The sequence below is a fragment of the Brachyhypopomus gauderio genome, chromosome 4 (genome assembly GCF_052324685.1).
Source record: "Brachyhypopomus gauderio isolate BG-103 chromosome 4, BGAUD_0.2, whole genome shotgun sequence".
In the NCBI taxonomy this organism is placed as follows: domain Eukaryota; kingdom Metazoa; phylum Chordata; class Actinopteri; order Gymnotiformes; family Hypopomidae; genus Brachyhypopomus; species Brachyhypopomus gauderio.
Genome location: NC_135214.1, coordinates 21,541,775 through 21,559,850, shown reverse-complemented (window position 1 = coordinate 21,559,850; position 18,076 = coordinate 21,541,775). Strand labels below are relative to the sequence as shown.

Sequence of the window (18,076 nt, the reverse complement as noted above, 5' to 3'; positions counted from 1 at the left end):
GAGAAACAAGACAGGAGGAGAAAAAGATCAAGCCGAGACAAACCATATGAACCTTTTTATTGTGAGAAAGAACAAGACATGAAAAAAAAAAACTTTGGTTAACACAAATCTTCCTGCAAATGAAAATATTCATGAATCTAGAATATGGCACAATCATCAACAAGAGAACATTAATGAGAGCAGCTAAGCAGAGTGCTGGAAGAACCCACACCACCGTCTGGTACACCATTAGAAGAACCCACACCACCGTCTGGTACACCATTAGAAGAATCCACACCACCGTTTGGTACACCATTAGAAGAATCCACACCACCGTTTGGTACACCATTAGAAGAATCCACACCACCGTTTGGTACACCATTAGAAGAATCCACACCACCATTTGGTACACCATTAGGGCCTTGGCTGGGACTGCCATCATTCAAGTAGTACATTTTTAAAATCAGTGCATGAACATCGACGTACCAGAATTAAGTATTTTCAAGCGTACCAGATCGTTCATTCCGAAGCAGTTACCTAGGACCGCACGCTAATGAACTCAGAGACTGCTAATGCATTCCTTCTTATCTTCCATCATTGTACATTTCATTTCATAGTAAAAATCATTTCTAAGAGGTATAAAAAACCCTGCTAACAAGTGCTTTTTCCTTTTGAAAGTGTTTCATAAATATTCTAGTTAAAACTTTAATCATCCCGTTCAACCATGCTAACAGCTGCTAAGGAATTCCCACCACCATCATCATTAGTTACCATGTAGTCCTTGTCAAATTGACAAATCACCTTTATTTTAACTTTAACTGATTAGCATTTATTTTGATAATTGTAACACACAGTTACGTAGTGTTGAAGCTGTAACAGGAGGTCAGAGGGAGAAGTGCTGGATGAACCACAGAACAATGTTCATGAACCCGTCGGACTCCGCATCCACTTTGGACAATGAATGGTTGTTGTCGGGGTACCATAGCAACCTAAGAACAAAGTTCATTCATAATGGTGTTATATACGGTAAATAAAATGTAGTAACTCAGACTTTTCTTTACGATTAGTTTTTCAGTAACTCCCGATGACCCATTTGACCTTCCAGCCCTTACCTGACTGGCACGTTCAAGGCCTTCAGAGACCTGTAGTACTCCAGCCCTTGTTTACTGGGCACCCGCCGGTCATCTGCGCCCAAGGCCAGCAACACAGGTGCCTTCACCTACGGATAGATGCACATAGTGAACTGAATGTGGAGAAGTTTCAGAAGAACACAGCAGCTGTGGAGATGAAGCTGACCAGGAAACGGTAGGAAGGGTGCGGTGTGTGGGCGGGGACACGAGCTCACCTGTGTGACGTCTTTGATAGTGCGGTGTGTGGACCAGAACACGAGCTCCCTGTGTGACGTGTGTGATGGTGCGGTGCGTGGGCGGGGACACGAGCTCACCTGTGTGCTGTGTTTGATGGTGCGGTGTGTGGACCAGAACACGAGCTCCCTGTGTGACGTGTGTGATGGTGCAGTGTGTGGACCAGAACACGAGCTCCCTGTGTGACGTGTGTGATAGTGCGGTGTGTGGACCAGAACACGAGCTCACCTGTGTGACGTGTGTGATAGTGCGGTGTGTGGACCAGAACACGAGCTCCCTGTGTGACGTGTGTGATGGTGCGGTGTGTGGACCAGAACATGAGCTCACCTGTGTGACGTGTGTGATAGTGCGGTGTGTGGACCAGAACACGAGCTCACCTGTGTGATGTGTGTGATGGTGCGGTGCGTGGACCAGAACATGAGCTCACCTGTGTGATGTGTGTGATGGTGCGGTGCGTGGACCAGAACATGAGCTCACCTGTGTGACGTGTGTGATGGTGCGGTGCGTGGACCAGAACACGAGCTCACCTGTGTGACGTGTGTGATGGGAGACTTGTTCAGCATTTGCTCCATCATAGCAGGACTCGGAAGGGTGTTAGTGTTATAATCAAACCCAGCCTCCACCACACACCTGCACACACATATACAAACACAGTAATGAAAACATGCACTGTCCACTGAGAGCGTTTGAACTGCAAGGTACCAATTGGCCGTGTCCCTATGAGAACTAAAGCCACGCCCCCTTTAAAGAGAAATTATTGAAAGTCATTTTTAAATAGAGATAAAGTGTTCCTACTATTACCAGTCAGGGATATCAGTGCTGCCAACCATGGAGGCCAGGTTGATGACCGGGTTACGGGCTGCACACGCCTTGTAGAAGTCTGGGTACTGACCAATCAGGTGGCACGCCAAGAAACCACCGTGGGAGCCTCCAGCAACCGCAACCCTCTCTCTGTCAAAGCCACCTTGCTTCAAAACACTCTCCACCGCAAACTAGCGCACACACACACACACACACACACACACACACACACACACACAACGTTCATTCATTTCAAAATGTCTCTCATGCACACTTTTTCAAACAATTACAGTAAGCAAATGAATAACACAATGGAGAATTAAACACTGGTCAGATCTGCAGGACTAGCTACAATCGTTAAAAACTACTCTCAGTTAGTGAGAGCCCCTAATAAACATGTTGAAAATAATTAACGCAAGCATGATGAGACATACCTGAACATCTTTCACATCTTGTGTGCCGACGTGTCCTGGCAGGGAGAGGATGCTGTCCTGCCCGTAGCCAATAGAGCCTCTGTAGTTGACTGCCAGATAGAACACAGAGAGAACGGGTCACACAGGACCTACCAGCAGTTCGCAAACGCACAAGGAAACGTGACTGGGCCAGGGAAACGTGACTGGGCCAGGGAAACGTGACTGGGCCAGGGAAACGTGACTGGGCCAGGGAAACGTGACTGGGCCAGGGAAACGTGAGTGATTCAAGGAAACGTGAGTGATTCAAGGAAACGTGAGTGATTCAAGGAAACGTGAGTGATTCAAGGAAAGTGGTCCAAGGTTTCTGCTTGGCTGGGATTACTTCAAAGGCAGCAGACAGAGGAGCAGCTGTCTCCTCCTGTCTTACATTGGGCCAAACCACAGATACAAATGTTAGTGGTCCAAGATCCACACTGCGGCTCTGTACACATCAGCAGCGTAGGGTGTGTAGTAGCCATGTATGAACTCTCCAACACACACACACACACACACACACACACACACACATCAGCAGCGTAGGGTGTGTAGTAGCCATGTATGAACTCTCCAACACAAACACACTCATTCGCACAGCAGAGACGGTCCAGTTCGCATCATGTTTTCTCCCATAACCTGCAATGACATGCAATATGGTAGGTTTGATTTTTCATAAGGAATGACTCGAAAATTACTTTGAAAATGGCTTCCAAAGACCAACTCAGTTAGATTGCCTCTATAAGCATTATGGTAAAGGCTGATCTGGCCTTTTACACACAACCTGGTGTTTAAGTAGCATCCTGTTCATGAATTCTACCAGGTACGTCCAACCATGGTTCCACTAGTTCCAGTGATTAATGATGTTTAACAGACATGTTTGCATGTAGGCCTTAAGACGAGGTCTTTTGGTAATACTTGTCTTCTTTGTATTATTTTTAGGTCATTAGAAACACAAGAAAGTTTCACAGTTGTGGTTAGTACCATAAAACATGGTGTTAATACAGAAATTCATTAAATTATTGATTTTAACTGCAGCTGAATTTTTCATTTGGTTTACCCAATATTTTTCTATCTCCTCCACACGAACACACAGATACGGGCAAACAATTCACACAGGAGTTAATGTGAGAGAGAACAAGCTTACGCTTACACTCACACTCCCCACACACACACACGCACACGCACTCGTGCCTGTCCTTCAGATAACATCTTACAACTCCAGCTCTTTCTCGCTCTCACACACACTCCTTCAAATAACACCTTAAGACAGACACACACACACACACCATTCAGATAACACACTCAACATAGTAATGTAAAATGTCTGTACACACTGCCAACAAATGTGCCCAAGAGACAATGACCCATACTAAACTACCTGTGTAACGTATCCAGTCAACCACTGACTTAACACCAGTGTCCATGGCAGATACAACAACCAGCTCATCCAGTCAGCCCATGAAGAGTAACTTCGCTCTAAGAAGGAACCTCTAGGGCCACTCCAAACCTCACTGCTTACCCAACACAGTTTAGCACAGGTGACAATAGGTCTCAGACAACCAGGACAGAAGAGTAACCGGACATATAGAACAGGTACATGGTCGTATAGTATATCTTACTCACCTAGTAAAACACCAAAACCAACCCTGCAAAGCACTGCGGCAGACAGAAGCCACTCGGCTAGTATTACAGAGTGAGGTCCTCCTGGAACACAGAGACGAGAGGCGGATCAGACCCAGAACGCTGCAGCTCGTTGGGAAGTGGAGACGTGGTGCGGTACACACCGTGGGGGTTCACGATGAGGGGCAGCTTGGTTTCTTCTGGCACATCTTTTGGTTTCAGCAGTATGGCCTCAAAGTCCAGCCCAGCTGATACCAGCAAAAGAGAAAACGGAGTCGAAAACGCAGCAGAATGTGAAATGTGTGTCTACCGCACGATCAGAAATATACACAAGGAGAAGGAACATGCGGTTTAATCGTAGTGTAGCAGTTTGGATGAGAGAACCATTTTGGAGTATCCTCAACATCTGTGAAGAAACAGTTAACAGAAAACCAGGAGCTGACAAAACGCATATTTCTGTCAGTTAGTGGCTGGCAGGGTTCTTGCAGGCTCACTCTATATGCTGTAGTCCAAGTGCACTCACTATATTTCTTCAATTTATGATGTCCAATGCTTTAATGAATACATAGACATGTGGTTTCCTATTTAGGCATTTAAACCATTCATTTAAAATGATTCAAAAGTACTTTTACACCAGTAGGTAAGGTGAACCAAATCTGAGTTGTTAGGCTGTTCACTAGGGCTGGGTATCACCACTGATTTCCCAGTTCGATTTGATTCCGATTCACAAGGTCCCGATTCAATTCGATTTTCGATTCGATCTGATTTCAGTTACAATAAAACGTGTAATTTGAATGTGAAATGTTGTAATGATACAAGGAACACTCAAACTTTATTAAAATGTATTAAGATATTAGTGTTTATACTGTGATATTAGCGTTTTTATATCAATTAATGCACACACTTCCACATGGCTCCTTTACTAGAAAAGGCATTGAAAGCGGTTTTGAACAGCCCTTTAAAGTGCAAATTAAGTTTTTTTTTTAACATGTAACAAAAACATTTATGAACATAGTTCTGAATATTGTAAACATTAAGGTCCAAAAGCTAAGATTTATTCATGACTGCTTTCTGACATCTTGGAGATTGTCAAATTTTTCTGCAAGAAAATGAGCTGATCAACATGTTGAGGAGTGAGACAGCTCCTTTGTGCAGTAACAATACTGCCAGCTGTTGAGAAAACTTCACAGCTTTATACTTGACGCGTTGGCTCCACTCGTGCACTGTCGCTTCACGAGCTTGTGCACCTCTCAAATTTTGAAACTTTGCACGCTGCGCTTCAGCGCGATTAACAAAGTCGTGTTTGCAGGGTTCGTACACCTTTAAAAGGTGGAATTAAAGCACGTCACGCGAGATAAAACGCGAGACGTTAAAACGGTACGAATATGCGGGGAAAATTGGCCAATTCTAAAGATCGATCTCAGGTTTAATAAATCGAAATCGAATCATTCAAATGAAGATCGATTTGAATTGAAAAATCGATTTTTTAAACACACCCCTACTGTTCACAGCATCTTCGTGTGGCCTGTATCTGACATCTGGGTCTCTGTGGAGTTATGGAACCTGCTCCACTGGAGAGGAACATCTGGATGATAAAACCCTGCTGACCGTGCAACATTAGATATTAGGTGTGGACCCGGGAGTGCAACATTAGACATTAGGTGTGGACCCGGCTGTGATGTCGCAGTCTCAGTCTGATCAGGCCGCTCAGAGTCACACTGTCGCATCAGATACGTGTTCGGATCTAAGGATCGTAAATGAAAGTGACCCAATCGGAACCGAAAACGTCGGTATAACTCACACATAAGATAAAGGGACAAGATCAGGGATGCGTTTCCCCGTAACAATAAATCTCCATGATTTACAAAGAACTGCACACAAGCTTCAAATTAGGAAGTAGTGAATGAGAGCGACATGGCCAGAGTACTTACATTTAAGGATTAAGTACTACAGGGTTTCAGGACAAGCTCATTAATTTAAGAATGTTAAATTCATGTAATATAAGTGATACATAACATACAAAATTATGAAGTTTTAATGTTACTAACATTTTGGCAACCCCTCATTAGATTTGGGCCATGTTTCCCTGCTGTCTCAGCTGAATTAGAGAAGCGTATCTTCACAGATAACTCCTGCTTTGGGGATGTATCAGTCACTGTGAGATCACTCATGAATAAAACAGTACTAATCACCCACAAAGCTGTGTTTGCTGTGCTGTCTGACAGAGGGAGCAAGTCAACTCTTAAAAAGACAACACAAATGTCAGAACCACTACCCCATGTTGAGGTAAATGGTTTAGGCATCATTACAAAAAACCAGATGGGAAGAATATTAGTGGAGCTGAAACTACTTCCTGAACCTTGCAAAGATGTGACAAAACTGTAGTCTTAGGTCTCCTTGTACCCAAGCACAGGGTTACCTTGCTCAAGTCCAAACCTAATAACAACAGAATGATCGTGTAATATAAAGAAATGTACTACAAGGGGGCCAAATTTGTTTAGTCAGATCAGTTTAGTTCTCTAAAACCACTGTATTACGGAGGTAGGGAGCAACTCACACCAGTGCAACAGAAGCAAGTTGGAAGAGGCCTACATGTAATATTTAGTAAATTTAACCAGCGTTCCATAATTGTGTATACATACATCATGTAGCAGTTAGTTATATGGGCAGTCGTGGCCTGGCGGTTAGGGAACTGGTCTTGTGACCGGAGGGTCATGGGTTTGATTCCCAGACCTGAGGCCATGACTGAGGTGCCCCTGAGCAAGGCCCTTAACCCTCACTTGTATAAAAAAAAAGAGATAAAAATGTAAGTCGCTCTGGATAAGGGCGTCTGCCAAATGCCATAAATGTAAATGTTATAGCCGACAGCAAACTCACAGTATTGGCTGTTGTCTTCTTCAGGAGGCGGGGTAAACCTGAGAATCTTCCAATCAATTTCAGGCTGTGTTTGAGCTTCCTCTAGGGTGACCCATGACATCTCATCTTCTGAACCACTCACTGGCAAAAAGCCCACTCTCTGTGGGAGGGGCAATAATGAATGCCCCGCCCAACATGCATATTGGGTGCATATTAGGGTCTGCACCCACAGATTGTTTAGCATTTTTCTTCACGTAGCCCACTGCTGTAGTAGAAAGTTACCAGGCTTGGAGGGCTGTTTGGAGATGAACAACTGACCACCATCAAATCCCTGTGGATGGTCAGTAGACACCAGCTTCCCATGTTGGAATCTAAGGAAGAAGAGGCCGCTGGTAAATGAGTGAAACCCAAACAACACGAGGTAGAAGTGACGTTGGAGAACGTTGATGTACGCACTAGATGTAAGAGATGTAACCTGGCCTGTAGAAGTATCAACCACTAGAAGATCCTGCAAAAACACACACAGATGTGCAGTTACAAACCCTCAGGAACAATGAAGATTGGAAAAGCCAGCTCACTGCCCGTCAATATTATACAAACAAGCTGGTTCTTTTGGGCTATGAGATAAAGTACTTAGTCTGAAATTCAAAATTGTTGCTATGATGACTGCCTCCATGACAAAGGTTACCATGGTGAGAAAGGTTCCTAGGCAATGGTTGCTATGAAATACCTTGCGGCTTCTCTGAGCACAAGAGACAAGGACTCGCTGGCTGTCAGCTGACCAGCACTGATGAGACAGCTCGGTGCTGTAGAGGCCCGTAAAGCCATCTGTGAATGTTTGAGGCTGATCAGTACGGCCATATAGACATAGTCATTAATGCACGGAGGAAGGTTGCATTAATAGTATAAACACACATAAAGTTGTATAACACACACACACACACACACACACACACACACACACACACACACACACACACAGAGAGACAGACAGACAGAGAGAGCAAGCAAGCACCTTCTCTGGGCCTCTTGACCACATCAACCACCACCGTCGTCTTCTTAGTGTACCAGTCATACTGCATTCCATTGCGAAAGCAAGACAATGAGATTAGATGTTACAAAAAACATCTCCAGTTTTAAAAAGACACAAAACATACACAAACACACACACGCACCATACACAGCCTGTTGCACTGCTGGTGGGGGCCGTACACCCCGCACTCGAGGTAGACGATGCGGCACAGGTCTGGACTCAGCCGAGGGGAACAGACAGCTGACGAGTCAGACGACAACTGTTCTGAGAGAGAAGAGGACCAGAGTGTTTCCTTCACAGCTACACACAGCTACACACAGCACGGGCCACAGTGTGTGGCAAAAGGCTAAAGCAAAGAAGCACGCCCTACCACATTTCCCACCGGTGAGATCCACATAAAACAGAGAGGACCTAGCATACAGAAACACAGAATACATCAGCAGTGAGGCGGCTGCTGCAATATTGCATGACATTCGATATGTGAGGTAAAACATTTAGTCTGGCCCCACCAACACAAGCATAAACACCCCCACACACCTTCGGTTGGGGCAGTATTTCAGGCCCAGTCTGAATGGCTCATGCCACCATCCCACAAACACCACACCTGTGTCATTAGGTGCCCAGAACGCCTGTAGGTGCAGATATTACAATGGTGCTCAGAGTTCCCTTTCTCACACACACACACACACACACACACACACACACACACACACACACACAGAAAAGACGTGAGGTGAAGGGCTTCAGTGACTGCCCCTCATACACCTGCGCACCTGTCCTGGGGAGATGTTGTCCGGGACACTCTCCAGCACGGACACATTGTTCCCCTCAATGTCCAGAACACAGAGAACAGGCGTGGCCTTACTGACTAAAGCCTCTCCCCAGTCTTCATAGTACACAAACTGCTCCCCCTGCAGGAGAAACATCACAACTTTTTATTACAGATTCATGTGAGGACGCACCACTTACCTACACACATATAATACAGGCATACAGCACATTTACTAAATAAATTTGTATTAAAAAATGGCAATGGGAATTTTTTTGTGCAGAATCCTTGACTTCAGTTGCAATAAAATAATCCAAAATCATCACCAAGCCCTAGTTTAGCTTGATAACTTTTTAGCCTTTACTTTACTTTAAAAGATGTTTTATAAAAAATATTTGACCCACAAACACCCACTCCAGAGCTACCCACAAAAAAAAAACCCCCAAAATGTCAGAGAAAACCTAAACTTACCTTGATGCCGTCTTCTTTCTTCTCAGATTTGATCACCTCATCCTCATCACCAAGCAGGGTGGATTCAGAACCTGACTGTAGCAGGTGAAACACAGAGGAAACGGAGCGGGTGGCGGTTAACACACACTTTGATATTTTTCAACACGCACTCCATGGATAACCAGACCGGTGCTGGTCATGTGCGGTGTAAGACCTGGAAGTAGGACTCCGCCTTGGGCCGTTTCTTCTCCGCCACATACAGGAGGTGAGTCTCGGAGTGAGACCACACCAGGCAGCCAAACTGACCTACCAACCGGGGTGGGGGACATAGTGGTTCAGATGACTCGACACATTTGTTCGTTTGTCCTAGATCCATAACGTGAGCACTTACTATCCTCATACACCTTTCCATGCTTTTTCAGTTCCGTCAGGTTGAGGCTTTTTATCTTTCGGTTCCTGTGCCAGATCTGAGAAACAGGAACAGATGTTAGGGGAACAAACAAGGCACAGAAATATCATGGTACAAGACAGAGGGCACAGGGTCACCTATACGAACGACAAGCATCAGAACCGAACATGCACGTTTACAATACAGGACGTGAACTCTACAGCACACACAACCTGGCTTGTGTCGTACAGTTCACACACCTGCCAGGTGATCTAACCCACTGCTACTTCCAGTTTTATTCACGTTCCAGACATAGTCGAGGACAGTCTTAGGCGTACTGATCAAAGACTGTTATTGGAACAGAATAGCGCACATGCCCAGACAACCAGGCAGCGTTGATACCCACCACACTATACCAACCACACATGTAGTAGGGCTGAACAGACAGTAATGTTATTAGAGCGCTCCCAACCAGAAGGTCTGTCGTCTTGGGGCAAGCTCACCTCCAGAAACTGCTTCTCCTCCCCCTTGATGGAGCACTCCCTCACCACCGCCTTCATCTCTCCAGAGGGGGAGTCCTGGCTGAGCAACCTGGACGCAGTCACAGATCAGAGAAACCGCTTAGTCAAACTACACCGTGTGTGGGCAGCATTATGAAAGAATGCTTCTATAAGCAACTTTATAAGAGTTTTTGTCATCTCCAGTTAGTCAGGATTAACACTACAAAGTAAGTAACCATCTGGTAAATTATTGTGAGTCATATCACTCAGGCTCCTCAAATAATTACATTTACTTAATTTTCTTGCAGTTTTACATTTATATGATACTCATTCTCTCACTAAAACAGCTCTAGAGATCTTCTGTGATGGTTCACATTTTTTTCTTCATAGCTTTCTGTACAGTTATTTTTCATTTTCTAGCCTTGCTGTTCTTTCTACTGAACTGACTAATCTTCATAAGACCTTGATTAGATGGATAAAGAATGTTAAGAGTTGATAGAGGATATGTTGAAAAGATAAAAATGCCCACAGCCATCTAAAGACAGACAGTGATTTAATGGGAAGCTAGTTAAAGAACCAACTCTCCCTAAAGACAGACAGTGAGTTCATGGGAAGTTAGTTAAAGAACCTACTCTCCCTAAAGACAGACCGTGAGTTCATGGGAAGCTAGTTAAAGAACCAACTCTCCCTAAAGACAGACAGTGAGTTCATGGGAAGTTAGTTAAAGAACATACTCTCCCTAAAGACAGACGGTGAGTTCATGGGAAGCTAGTTAAAGAATCTACTCTCCCTAAAGACAGACGGTGAATTCATGGGAAGCTAGTTAAAGAACATACTCTCCCTAAAGACAGACGGTGAGTTCATGGGAAGCTAGTTAAAGAACACTCTCCCTAAAGACGGACAGTGAGTTCATGGGAAGCTAGTTAAAGAACACTCTCCCTAAAGACAGACCGTGAGTTCATGGGAAGCTAGTTAAAGAACCTACTCTCCCTAAAGACAGACCGTGAGTTCATGGGAAGCTAGTTAAAGAACCTACTCTCCCTAAAGACAGACCATGAGTTCATGGGAAGCTAGTTAAAGAACCTACTCTCCCTAAAGACAGACGGTGAGTTCATGGGAAGCTAGTTAAAGAACATACTCTCCCTAAAGACAGACGGTGAGTTCATGGGAAGCTAGCTAAAGAACACTCTCCCTAAAGACGGACAGTGAGTTCATGGGAAGCTAGTTAAAGAACATACTCTCCCTTGATTTCCGTGCAATTGCCAGAGGGCCCGGAGTAGACTATTGATTTGTTGTCATGAAATACGATGTACTGTCGGCAGAATTTAACGTTTTCATTCCTTTCCAGATCTCGCTGAGTCCACTCTGGGGGGAAAAGAAGAAGTGTAAATAGTAAACTGTATATATGCCATTATCCTTCTTTGTATCATAATGACAACATGAACACTCATTTTACAATATACACTTAATAACCATTTTATTATACACATGGGCTAAGAGGGCTAAAGTGTTGCCCCTTTGTTGGCCTTTTAAAGAGAGGACTTCTGCTGGATTCATCATTTTGGATTCTCAGCCCAGAAGTGACTGACATGCATAAAAACCCCACCAACAGTGTGTTGTCAACACTGCAATGCCCACCACTTTACCACTACCAGCATCACAGCCAAGTTGAGAATAGGCCACCACCCAAATATACTTTACTGTCCTCTGGTGTGAAACTGACCGTTTCATGCATGGGCTGTGTGGTTCCTGTACAGTACATCTTATACGTCTTCTTATAACTGCACTATGAAGTGGCTAGTGTGTCCTGTACAAGTCTTAAACACTGAGCCACCGAGTCCATTACACCGCCACACCTGTTGAGATGTTGCTGTAACTTCCACCGTACTGCGAGGTGATGACCGGGCCCACGTCTGCGCGGCTCAGGGACGGGTACTGGCTCTGCTCCCGGTACATCTTGGCTATGTAGTCCGGGCTGGTGGTGACCTTGTGGAGCATACGGGGGGAGCTCAGACGGAAACTCGGCGACACAACACGCCGGGCGGAGAATATCAGGGTAAATAACCCCACATGAGACATACTGTGTCCACTTTACAGATAGACTATCTAGCAAGATAGCGACGAGTTAGCTCGCCATCCCGCTAGCTGGATAAGCAGCTTGAGAGCTTAAATATGCCGAGCAGCAGGAACACTGATCCAGCGACGCGGTGAAGAGTGTTAGATGGATAACAACATGGAGGAGATGACACGGACCACACGGCTGTGTCGGGCAGCCGAGGAGTTGGGCCAGCGCCAGCCTGCTTACTACCTCAGTGATGCAGCTACTGGCTAGCTAACGCTAACTGAGGCTAGCTAACGCTAACTGAGGCTAGCTAACGCTAACTGAGGCTAGCTAACGCTAACTGAGGCTAGCTAACGTTAACTAATGCTAGCTAACGTTAACTAACGCTAGCTAACGCTAGTTCACGCTAACTAACCCATACGTGACTCGTTGTCCCTGGCTTCAACATTAGAATTACATTAGACGACACAGAATTTAATGTTAACCTAACGCTGTAAATAAACACATGATAGTTAAAAGTTTGTCATTGTTTACCTTGAAATCCATGTCGCTGCCAGAAGATCCGCGGTCAGTTTTCTCTTTATCTCTGTAGTGAGCTCGGTGCTTTAGCGGGATGAGTGTTTATCTAGCCCAGCTAGCCAGCTGCGGGTCTGGGTCCAACCTCCTGGTTTGATCAGATCAGCTAGCGTTAGCTGCCTGGATCATTTAAAGGGCTGCTTATCCAGAGGAAAAGCTCGGCACAAATGATCTAAACACTAAATGTCTTTACGATGCCGAAAATTTTTACAAATCCTTGCATGAAGACAGCAGCTAGCCCAGCTAACAGCGAATAGTGTTTACTTCAGCAGCAGCACGGAGGCGCACCCCTGCTCCCCGAGGAAGTGACAGCTTAGCAGCTAGTTCACACAGCACCGTGCTTTAAAATAGGGTTTGCGTCTAAATATTGTCTAAAATATATCACAAAAATGGATAGTATACATTTCTTTTGACATTTTGCGTCTGTCATAATCAGATACAGAATAATTAAAATAATAAATCAACATTTTCCACACATTCTTACCCCTTTGGCTACAAGGGACTCTTGTTTTTGTTTTTTCTTTTTCAACAAAAAAGTACACTCACTTGTTTTTCAAATTCTTATTTATTCTTTTTTTCCTGACTGAAATGTATTGTAGGATCATTATTTCATTCATCACATAACATGACATGATGCACCAAGCCAACTACAACTGTTTACAGGTATACACTGAAACATACACAAGGTTTACAATGGTTTACATGGATAATAGCTCATTGCACTTACAACAGTGAATGTAACATTTTTATGTCAATCCCTTTAAAGTTCTCAGCTATTTTCTGTTGCTGTTTAATATTTAAATTTATGCTTCTCCTTTCAAATTTCCCCTGTTGCAACTCACAAGTTACATGGATGCCAGGGTCTCTTCTTCATAAAGGATTTTTTTTCTCATTATACAAACACAACATGTATAGAAACTTTACACAGACCAATAATGTTTCCAAATACAACTTGTTCTTTTTTCTCCAAACAGCCCATATGAGCTGACCACATACACAATGCTGTTTTTAATGTTTTCTCGATTGTTGTTGATGCTTTGAACTTTTAAACTTTATACACAAAAGCACAATTTTGGCAGGTTTTTCAAGCACACCATTTGCTTGTTCCATGTAAGGGCTGTTTGTGCACATATGAGATTTACATGTCATACAGGTCTGGTATTTATAGTGAGAATGGCTGCCAGTGGGTCTGAAGAGGAAAGATGCAGGATCAGTGAACTGCTGCTAAAGGCTCATGCACTTGTTACTTCATTTTTCTTTTAAACAACAAAAGATGATTAGATTCCCTGATGTCTGATTGACAGGATTTGTTGTTTTACACTCACTCTCCTCCCTTTCTATTGTGGCAACTCATGCCTCATTTCTGGAACTTTTAGTAAATTTCATATGGCCTGCTTTAAGTCTAATTATGGACTATATAGGAGTTTTAAACAATTATTCTTCACTAAATTCTCCTCCTAGTACAAGATTAGGCCCAAACAGGCCCAATACACTAGCCCTTCTCCTGTGCTCCAGGTTCTGTGTGCGAACAGCCAGTCAGAGCAATAAATGTCCAGGGTGACACAGCATGTTAGTGATAGTACAATGTTTTTGGTCGGTGTAAAACCACAAGACGAGGGATGATCGTCTCTCCCTGTCAGTTACCGCCAAAGCCCCGGGAGTCCGCTCAGACTCAGGGCAAAACAACATGGCTTTCTTAGTATTGTAAATAAGCCCTTACAACTATGCATATTAAGTCCCCTTTTATGACACCATGATACATTGACTGTGCTTTCCTGAGGTGAACAAAATCAAACTTAAAGACACAAACTGTATTTGATGAAGAATACACTAATTTTCCATTATTTCTAGTAATGGTATATTTTATGTTATCAAGTATATACCCATCTTTTATATATTTATTTGTTATGATAGGCATGTGTGAAATTAAATTCATTGCTCATTATTAAAACATTTATATAATTAGCTCCTACATCAATTTATTTAATATGGTTATAAGTGTAATATGCATTCTCTATGTTGTTGACATTATTTAGGTATAAGTACCAAAATAATTTTAGATATAGTTATTTAGACTTTGTTTGGAAAAAAATAAATATTATTATATTTATAACTAATGATCCTTATATTGGTTAAGGATCATGTGATGTCCTTGCCAACCTAAGTTTGCAAGCACTCTAATTACATGGTAGTGTTTTGGCCACACATAATAACACAGCGTTTCACCAATACATGTTTTGTTGTGGCTTGCACAGTGGCAACAATGGGATAAAATAGGAAAAACTGCATGGTCCCGTTAGATGAAACATTCATCTGATTTATTCTACTGTTCCTACCTTCTACATCCATGTATCCTCTACAACAGTGTTTAATATTGCACAAAATCTCCCACAGCCTGTAATAAATCAAAATATTTTGAACTTATGAAAACTAAATGCTTTTGAACCCAGATGTGAACAACACCTTAGTAACAAACTGTGTTATATCTATTACAGAAAAGATTTATATATTTTTTACATATTATTTTCTGAATTAAGAATATGTACGTCCTTATGGATCTCTGTCCTTTATATAACCATGTTTCAAAGCAACTTCCATATAATAACAAGTGCATCAACAGGCAGCTAAGCAGCAGGTGAGCTGATCACACTGACTTATGGGAAGTGAGTGTAGGACCCCCGGCTACCCACAGTTCTGTGGGTGAGGTGAGAAGGAAGTGATAGAAGTCAGGACTACTCGCAGATGACCCTGTGGCTGCTGCTTGAATGTTGCATGAAGGGGGACTCAAACATGCCACGAAAAAAGTTCAATTCAACTCTTTACAATACAATTACTTATTTACAAACATGTCAATCCCGCATTTAAGTTCTTATTTTTGTTGGAACTACTATCTATTTTTTCTCTGGTGTGACTAGTGTGATGTATTGAATGGTGTCTTGTCTCTCCGAACACTTTTTTCCCCCGAATAAGAATCATTGCATAGAACGTTTGAAATGTAAAGTTGCCCAAAACCACTTCTCTGTTGAGTTTTTTGTTGTTTCTTTTTGTTTTTCAGTGACCAGAAACCCAAAGGCATACATACACACATCAAAAATTAATCACTCATTCGCACGTAACAATATCGAGGTGATTATCGAAGAAAAATCTTTTTGTCAGAAGCATGCTCTTTTATACCAGGTGAAGTAGCTACATCTCAGTCAGACCGCTAAACATAAAGGTCCACCACTAACCTGTCCAACAGAAGCACAGAAACTGATCAAACTGCTGGAAGACCGGACCTAAGAGGCTCCTGCTTCTACTAGGAATTGTGTACATTGCATGCAAATTGACAGTACTGCATTGGCTAAACCTCATTGCCAGGAAATCACCCAATTGTCATGGTGAATTGTGATTGGTTAGACTAGAATATAGACACCAATTGTGGGCCTCGATGTGCCAATGACACTGATCCATACCCCAGTCCCCAGACACGCTCTCTTACTTTTATTCTGTCTATTCCACTAGAATTATATAAAATTAAATTAAAATAAAAATCATGTTTGAAGATAAATATTTTTTTATTATTAAAGACTATTGCTTTGATTTGACTTGAAGAACTTATTTGGGTTTTTGCCCATACAGGGACTGGGTAACATTTTAAAGACTCATTGAAGTCTGGGTATTCTAAAATGTATGTTTTAGAGACAGATGCATCGCTCTCCTGACCACTAGTGTATTAATATCTAACGATTGTGCTCTTGACCAACAGCCTTACACTATTGCTTTTTTCTACATCTAAACCAATAGAAAAAATAAATTAATGAAAACCATAATCATGTATGACAATGGAATAATTACAGCAGAGTAATGGTAAAAAACCCCCAAAAATAATAAAACAAATTGCAAAATAAAACACGATCAAAATCCCCTCCCCCAAATCAACCCCCCCCCCCCCCCCAAACTATAAGTAAACATCCTAGCCTCTATTTTGGCTCATCATTATATACAAACTTACAAACTGTCAAATGTGAAAATGATAATTCAAACTCATGAACATAAAAAAAACTAAATAAAATCACTGAAAACAAAATCAGTGGCAAAGTTTAAGGCGACATATCTCCAATGAATGAAAATAACTGACACCAGACTGCAGAAAAAAGTCATCAGAAACACAAAAGTCCCCAAAGTTGTATAACGGTTGTGACAGAGCCCAACCCCACTGGGGATGGTTCCTTAATGGCTTTGTAATGGCTAACTAACAAACAAGACCTGACTGGTCAAAGCCTTTAAATCTCTCTCAAACTATACCGTTTCAGTCCACTTGTCCTGTGTTTCTCTTGTATATATTTGATCTTTCTTCTTCTGTGTATTCCTTTTATTTCAGCATTCTTCTGAATCCTCTGTGTCTTATGGCCACTCACCTCAAATTGGCGAACAGTGTAAGGTCTTGTATATAAAGTTACATGCATTCTGGATCCACTGTACACTTCTTAAACACATCGCAAGAGAATAGAGGAACAACAGTCTGCATTCAGAGAAGAAAAAAAAAGAAAAAATATTTTTTCCATTCTGGAATGTAAAGACTGAGCATACGATTGAGATATTTTTGTTGGCGTTGTCGACATTTCCACTTTGCATTTTCCTTGTTTTTTTTTCTATTTTCTTTCTTCTAAAATGCTCTCGTTAGATCAAAAAGGGAGGTCATTTATAAGACTGGAAAAACCTATGAAGTTTCAACTGAATTATATTTATCGAATCTCCTATCATCCCTGAGATGAGAGGGGAGCAAAGTTTGTTACCTAAGTTACCTAAGAACATGGAATCACAACTCCTGGCCAACAAAGCAATGTTATGATGGAGTGACCAGCACGCATTCACATGTGCTTGACATTTCTGAAGTGAAGTTTATACTTCCTTGCTCTTCTGATGATCTTCTGGGAAAAGCACTCATGCAACCACTTTTTTCATAGCAATAAGTGAGGGCTCCTTGTGTTTTGAAGCTATTCGAGACCAACGTTTCTGACTTGCTCATTTACTCAACTGCAGATGACCAGAGGGTCTGATTGTTGCCTTCTATAATCCTTTCACATTGCCCTCTGGTGGCCTGAAAGAAAAGCTCACAAGCTGTAATGGTCGCGATAGGAGATCTTGATGCGAGTATCTTTGGTCATGTTTGCTTGCCAGAACAAGGACGATTGAGTGAATCCAACCTCTGAGCAACCTGCATAAAATACATAGAAAATTCAAGTA

The 18,076-nt window shown here is 42.6% G+C and overlaps 2 protein-coding genes across 4 annotated transcripts in view; both read right to left on the bottom strand.

The window, feature by feature from the left end:
* Window positions 1-40: 40 nt before the first annotated feature.
* LOC143512552 (acylamino-acid-releasing enzyme-like) lies at window positions 41-13,185 on the bottom strand. Of its 2 annotated transcripts, XM_077003015.1 has the most exons (23): window positions 12,806-13,175; window positions 12,066-12,195; window positions 11,448-11,574; window positions 10,213-10,300; window positions 9,713-9,788; window positions 9,536-9,627; window positions 9,343-9,417; window positions 8,876-9,013; window positions 8,640-8,731; window positions 8,473-8,513; window positions 8,245-8,366; window positions 8,085-8,145; window positions 7,800-7,897; window positions 7,526-7,577; window positions 7,352-7,440; window positions 7,091-7,229; window positions 4,378-4,461; window positions 4,217-4,297; window positions 2,579-2,667; window positions 2,145-2,335; window positions 1,871-1,973; window positions 1,092-1,198; window positions 41-968 (listed from the first exon to the last, which is right to left on the bottom strand). In XM_077003015.1, the coding sequence occupies exons 1-23, from the start codon at window positions 12,815-12,817 to the stop codon at window positions 863-865; spliced, it is 2,193 nt and encodes a 730-aa protein (XP_076859130.1). In that variant the 5' UTR covers window positions 12,818-13,175; the 3' UTR covers window positions 41-862. The 2 variants fall into 2 exon arrangements, with proteins under 2 accessions (XP_076859130.1, XP_076859131.1); XM_077003016.1 differs by lacking the exon at window positions 41-968 and having other exon boundaries at window positions 2,236-2,335; window positions 12,806-13,185.
* Window positions 13,186-17,421: 4,236 nt separating this feature from the next.
* bsna (bassoon presynaptic cytomatrix protein a) overlaps window positions 17,422-18,076 on the bottom strand; it is a 103,422-nt gene continuing 102,767 nt past the window's right edge. For both annotated transcript variants that reach the window (XM_077003013.1, XM_077003014.1), the window contains exon 13: window positions 17,422-18,047. The gene's annotated coding sequence lies outside the window, so the exon portion shown is untranslated. The remainder of the gene's footprint in view (window positions 18,048-18,076) is intronic.